The sequence below is a fragment of the Beta vulgaris genome, chromosome 8 (genome assembly GCF_026745355.1).
Source record: "Beta vulgaris subsp. vulgaris cultivar EL10 chromosome 8, EL10.2, whole genome shotgun sequence".
NCBI classification, from domain to species: Eukaryota; Viridiplantae; Streptophyta; class Magnoliopsida; order Caryophyllales; family Amaranthaceae; genus Beta; species Beta vulgaris.
The window spans coordinates 40,260,466-40,267,010 of NC_079209.1; the positions used below are offsets into that span (position 1 = coordinate 40,260,466).

The 6,545-nt window shown below is 38.1% G+C and overlaps 1 protein-coding gene across 2 annotated transcripts; it reads left to right on the plus strand.

Annotated features, from left to right (window-relative positions):
* The first annotated feature begins 394 nt into the window (after positions 1-394).
* LOC104901460 (uncharacterized) lies at positions 395-3,847 on the plus strand. 2 transcript variants are annotated; one of them, XM_010689046.4, is made up of 7 exons: positions 396-712; positions 1,424-1,490; positions 1,735-1,781; positions 1,859-1,946; positions 3,099-3,232; positions 3,322-3,420; positions 3,580-3,847. In XM_010689046.4, the coding sequence occupies exons 1-7, from the start codon at positions 488-490 to the stop codon at positions 3,658-3,660; spliced, it is 741 nt and encodes a 246-aa protein (XP_010687348.1). In that variant the 5' UTR covers positions 396-487; the 3' UTR covers positions 3,661-3,847. The 2 variants fall into 2 exon arrangements, with proteins under 2 accessions (XP_010687349.1, XP_010687348.1); XM_010689047.4 differs by lacking the exon at positions 1,424-1,490 and having other exon boundaries at positions 395-712; positions 1,840-1,946.
* The last annotated feature ends 2,698 nt before the right edge of the window (positions 3,848-6,545 follow it).

Below are 6,545 nucleotides of genomic sequence, written 5' to 3' on the forward strand. Positions count from 1 at the left end.
GATCAATACCAATGAATATGTACTAAATGTACATATTCATTCATTTGACTTATAAGTCATATACTTCCTCCGTTTTTTTTAGATGTTACACTTTCTATTTTAGGAAATTTTAAATTAGATGTTACACTTTTATTTTTGGTAATAACTTCTATCTATCTCTCTCCTATCACATGTTCACATGGGGCCCTTTTGTTTTTCATTCTCTCTATCTTTCTCCATTCCAAAAATTACCTAGGAGTCCATGATTTGAAAAGTGTAACATCTAATAAAAAACGGAGAAAGTATATAAATTTACTTAGCTTTTTTTTTTTTTTGACAGTGTGAATTTACTTAGCTTGTTATTCATTTACATTTAACTTATTAACCATATACATACTTTTACCATCTAAGCGTTGTTTACCCCAAGTCCAACCAAAAAACACAACGAAGTTTCTCGTAATTGGTTCCTTGGAATTTTGAGTACGAGAGCAAGAGGAGAGAGAAAACCATGGCCGCTACCTCAGCCATGGAAAGCGTTCCAGCCACCGCACTCCGCTCTGTTCTCCATCGAGTCGCGCAAGCTGCCGAACTGTCGGGCCGCTGTCCCGACCAGGTTAAAGTTGTCGCCGTCAGTAAAACCAAGCCAGTCTCTGTCCTCCGCGAGGTTTACGACGCCGGCCACCGCTGCTTCGGCGAAAATTACGTTCAAGAAATTGTCGAAAAAGCACCTCAGGTTAAATTTCTCACTCATTTTTATCTCTACAATTAATCTTCACATCTTGATTAGGGATGATACTTGATCGTTGAGGTTGATTAATCGGAGTTTCATGAGCAATTTGTTTTTATGTGAAGGATTCTCATTTGAAATTGTTTTAGTTTTTGTTAGTATAGTATTTATGAAAATTTTGTCATAGTGTTTCTGCTTATGTAGCACACACTTAAATTTCTGCTTATGTAGAAAGCTTTTATCTAATTCCGACGAATTATGGTGTATGTTCAACCACAAATGTTGTATTTTGAATCGTAAATGTTGTATATGAAAAAAAGTATCAATATGACAATATCACTTTGTAGTGAACTTTTATTTACGGCATTTGTCTTTTGATATACAACATTCAGAAATAATTTGTACAACATTTGTATATGCTATGAGCCAAAATTGTTCAGCACCGAATTGGTCAAAGCTTATGATATAAATATGAATGTTTCTACCATTGATATTCTATATAAAGTTGCTCAAAGAAGTTTATGATAGTTAAACTTATTTTCAGTACCTTTGCAGTTCTGAAAAACGTGCTGTGAAAGAGCAAAAGAAATAGGAAAATTAGAACTAATATGAGATTTTGTTTTTGAATTATAGACGATTTTTGTGATACGGTAAAAAATTTGGTTACCTAAAGATATTAGAAGAAAACTCATGGTGTTGAATTTATGTATTATGTAGCTTCCTGAAGATATTGAGTGGCATTTCATTGGGAACTTGCAAAGCAACAAAGTTAAAGCTCTTCTATGTAAGGCACTCTTCCGCTTCCTGATGGTCACCCCACTCACCCACATGCACACAGATGCACACATGATCACCGACAGATAGAGGGAAAGAAGGGCAGGGAAGTGAGATTATTGGAGAGAGAGAAAAGCTAGTTCGTGCACACTTAAGCAGTTTAGTTCATATAGTTTCATCCAATTGCATCTTTTTTAATTCATTATATTGGGATTCAGTTTTGTATTTAATCATTTCTATTTTCAATTTTGCAGCTGCTGTCCCAAATCTCGCCATGGTGGAGAGTGTTGATGATGAGAAGGTAATCCTATACTTGGTTAGTTTGCTTTTGATGCCTCATACTATATTACAACGTACAGGCCTTATCTGTATTTGCAGATAGCCAATCATCTTGATCGTGCTGTGGGTATTCTTGGAAGAAATCCTCTAAAAGTATTGGTCCAAGTGAATACCAGTGGAGAAATATGTAAGTATCTAAACTTTGCTCAATCCTCAATATGAATCAAGGCTTATTGTGGTTGCTGTGTTCGAGACGAGGTGGGTTTTTTGTTGTAAGATATCTGCTTGTTTTATTTGCACACTTAAACAGAACAAACATTTTGTTATAGTAACACTAACCCATGCTAAAGTAGAGAGAAAAGGTCAATGCTTGTGCTATGGTGCCTCATTGTTGTTAGTAATTACTAAATCAAATCCATGGTATTGGAGATAGAGTATGTGACAAAAATGTCTTACATTAGTGGTGCTATAAATGTGCATACCACCTTTTTATGAGTCTATCCCGTGTTTAAAAAACGTGCCTTACAATTTACATGCAGAGGTTGTGACTGATCCTGGCTGTTTGTTGTCAGGCTAAGTAAGTTGCTCTCTCTCTCTCTCTCTCTCTCTCTCTCTCCCCCTTTCCCTCCCTCTCCTTCTCCCTCTTCCTCTCTCTCCCTCCCCTCTCCGCCCCTCTCCCTCTCTCTCTTCTCTCTCTCTCTCTCTCTCTCTCTCTCTCTCTCGCTCTCTCTCTCTCTGTGCCTGTTTGTGTGTGTGTAGGGAGCCATAAGGGTAGTGATATAGATATTTCATCTCAAGTCATGATTTCCAACCCCCTATGATTTTATCAACTAAGCTAGTTGACACCTACTTGTTCAAAGTACAGCGACAGAACTAAATTCTTTATTGGATGTGTTCCTTTTCTATCTCTTCTGCCGGGAGAAGGGGGGGGGGGGGAGGCTTCAAGCCTTTTTTAGCCAGTCAAATATATTGCCACTATGCTTCTTGAGTTGGTGGACTGACAGTTTTCCTGTAAACTACAGGCCATTAACGGTTGTATCACTAAATGAACCTTTTATGAGATTTGGATTTCATCCTTTTCAAAGTTTGCTTGGAAACTATTGAAACTTGTTCAAGATTTTAGTCCTTTTTCAGCTTTGAATTATCTTTTTTTTTTGGCATGGTACATAGCAATAATTTTTAGCCATTTAAGTGGGGCCAGTCTTATGATTCAGAATTTCCATGTACCAGTCTATAATTGCGGATGGTTAACATGGTTTTGGCCTTTGGGGTGCTTTTCTGTGGATGCTCTTTTCTTATGACACAAATTGAGTTGTGCTCTTTTCCAATGTGCTTGCAGCTAAGTTTGGTGTTGAACCGTCAGGATGTGTAGAGCTTGCAAAACATGTCTGCCTAAATTGTCCCAACCTTGAGTTCTGTGGCTTAATGACAATTGGGATGTTAGATTATACATCAACTCCTGAGAATTTCAAGGTATTCTTGTACTTGAGAACTCAGCACACAATTTTTTGTCTCACTGCTGAAGATTTCTTAAGGTTTGAAGCCAAATTTTTGTCAATTAGGCATTAGCAAACTGCAGAACTGAGGTTTGCAGGACTCTTGGGATAAAAGAAGAACAATGCGAGTTATCTATGGGCATGTCTGCTGACTTTGAGCAAGCGGTGAGTAAATTGTCACTAATTTGCATTATTTGAACGAAATGAACCTATGTCATCGTGCCGGCAATTTTCTCAAATGCTTGTTGAATTGGATATATGAATTAAAAACTAAATTTGGTGTCGTCGGTGGTAAAACTTACTCTGGAAGTTTGCCTGTTGCAGATTGAAATGGGCAGCTCAATTGTAAGAATCGGATCCACAATATTTGGGGCAAGAGAGTATCCAAAGAAACAACCAAACTAGTTTATTTTCCTTGCTTCCAAATTCCAAATCTATTGTCAAGGGATGCCTTAGGATATGCTGTTACAGTACTATTTTTTTCTGTTTAAGAATTTTAGTCTATGCACATACTGTTTTCAAACTCACATGTGCGATTGAACGTCTGGATTGTTGATACTTGATAGATAATGATGAAATGAGCCATTGTGTACTTGGGATATGTGCTTATTATCTCTGTAGTCTCCATTTCCGTTTTTCCTACAGTGATCTTTTACTATCTTTTCACAATGGATTAGGCTGCAAGCCTGCAAGAAGATATCACGGTTTAGTTGTATAGGATAAAATGTGCAGTATTTTTGGCGGATTTAACGTGGATTGTTTTTGGCGGCATACGGTGATTGTGGTTAGAATGGTGCGAAAGAGAAACAAGGATAAATTGTAGTTACCTATTCATCATTACACATTTTGTCCCTGGTTATCTATTCATCAACTGTGCATTCAACAACCAAGGATGTCTTGGCTTAGTGGTTAAGATTGAGGTGCTGTGAACGATAGGTCACAGGTTCGAATCTTCCCTCCCCTTCTTTGTACGCGCCATTATAACCACAACCAGGCCAAAAGCTGCATTTTTTTGGGAGGTATTCCCGCAATATTCAAGATGCAATACTTGCTGAGTTTAATCTGGTCAAGGCTGAGGTATCATTCAATTAGATGGGAGATCACCTCTCTTCCAAGTACCTCCCAACAATGCAATGCCAGCCTATGATCAAACAAATTATAGCTCAAATAGAATGTTGGGCCTTAAAACTTTTGTCTTCTGCTGGTAAGGCTCCAACTGATCGAATCAGTGCTCTTCAGCATGCGGACATATTATTGTCAAGTGTTTCTGCTGCCAAAGAAGATGAAATGTCACTTGCTTAAAGACGTGAATTTATAAACTAATTTGGAACTTAGGTCAAAAGAAATAAGTTTGGTTGAGGTGGTAACATGAATTTATGTGAACGGAGAAGATATGCTCTCATGCACTTTCCCTTAAAAGCTTCATGGGTAGTGAAGATTTGATTAATTCTTCCTTTTCAATTGATTTTTTCATCAACTCCAATGCAAAATTTGGGTAGGATAGAGGTAGAGAGGAAAAAAAGAGAGGATCCTATGTGATTGAGAGAAAATAAAAGCAAAAGTAGAAAGTGTTGCAAGTAATTATTATTTCCCTTTTAGGAAAGTGTTGCAAGTAAAAAAAAAAACGGAGGAAGTATGTCAAAGTATGATAAACTTTCCTTATTGAAAAGCTTCATTTTCCTCACCTGGTTGGCTATCCTTGAAATATAGGTTACATGTCATAGGTTCATTTAGTTTGTTGTGGTATGTGATCAACTCTGCAGTCTTTGCAACAAAGAAAATGAAACTTTTATTTTTCTCATGTGAGTACTCTGGTCCACATGGGTTTTGTTTGCCATACGTCCATGCGATGACCTTTAAAATAAGTAGTCAGTCGTTTGTCCCATTATCAGTTATCGAACTATATGCTATTTTGCTATAGTCTTAATCTCCAACCTTGGTTCTGGAATGGATTTCCTCTCGGTCGCTCCCCTTCTTTCATATGCTTTTTGGCTAGCTTTTACGGGTTGTTACTTTCTAGCTCTTTGCTTTAATACCTCTACCAGAAGCTTGGCTTCAGGTTTGCCTAACTAAATAATTATTTGCTCCGCATACTAACCACTTTTGAAAAAGGGCGTTTGATTGAGCACAAGCTCTTGTGATTGGTAGACTGAACTGTCTTTTCCTCAAACACGATGCAACACAAATGCCGGTTAGTATGAAGTCGGACTTTTTTCTTGATGGGAGATTCGGAGATGTTAGTAAGAGCTACTCTGAAGTCAAGGTCAGAAATGAAGAGGCAACTAGTAGGGTTGAGCACAAGCTCTTATGATTGGTAGACTGAACTATCTTTTACTCAAACACGATGCAACACAAATGCTGGTTGGTATGAAGTCGGACTTTTTCTTGATGGGAGATTCGGAGATGTGAGTAAGGGCTACTCTGAAATCAAGGTCAGAAATAAAGAGGCAACTAGTAGGGTTACCATTTGTTTATGCCGATTTTGTACCAAGTACGCAAAAGGAAAAGGGAACCAACAACGAGATCTATATACTATGACAATCCATATTAGCAAGCAGATGAAATATGTAAAGGAATTAAAGCAATAAAAAGACAAACGAATTGTTGACGCGGAAAACCCGATTGACGGGAAAAACCGCGGCTGATACTCTTGATCACCAATCCACTAATAGGCCGATGCCGTCAATACAATGATGAATTACAATGATGAGTCCACTTTTCCTTCGTAACAATGGATGCTAGAATAGTATAGAGAAAGTAGAGAGTGAAAGCGTTAACGTGAGCTCCAAAAAAGAAGAAGAAACTAGGTTTACATCGAATTACATATATATATCTAGGAATATTCCCAGCTGCCACTTCATTTATTCCTTCATATACGGGCCACGTCAGCCAAATCCTAATGTCCTCCTTTGTATCTCTCAACTGCCAAAACGCCAAGATGAATTCCTGTTTGACTTAGTCACGCCATTCTCCAGCCCAACTGCCTTGTTCTCCAAATTCAAAGTGAACCCATATTGCCGCCAAAACCACAAAACTCTGGGCCCAACAATTGCCCCTGATTGACGTGTGTCCTAAAACCGCTTTTTAAAAAACCGTCAATTATTTGCCTTGGGACAACCACCTTTTTCACCAACTTCTCACGCATCTTTATTTAAAACCAACCCCATCATCAATTTGTCTTTTCACCCTTTCATCTCCCACTCCTCATTTTCTCTCTCTCCTATTATTGCCGAAAATTCATTGTCTTCAAGAACGTCTGTTTCTTCAGGTGCTTCATCAACCCCAGGCGA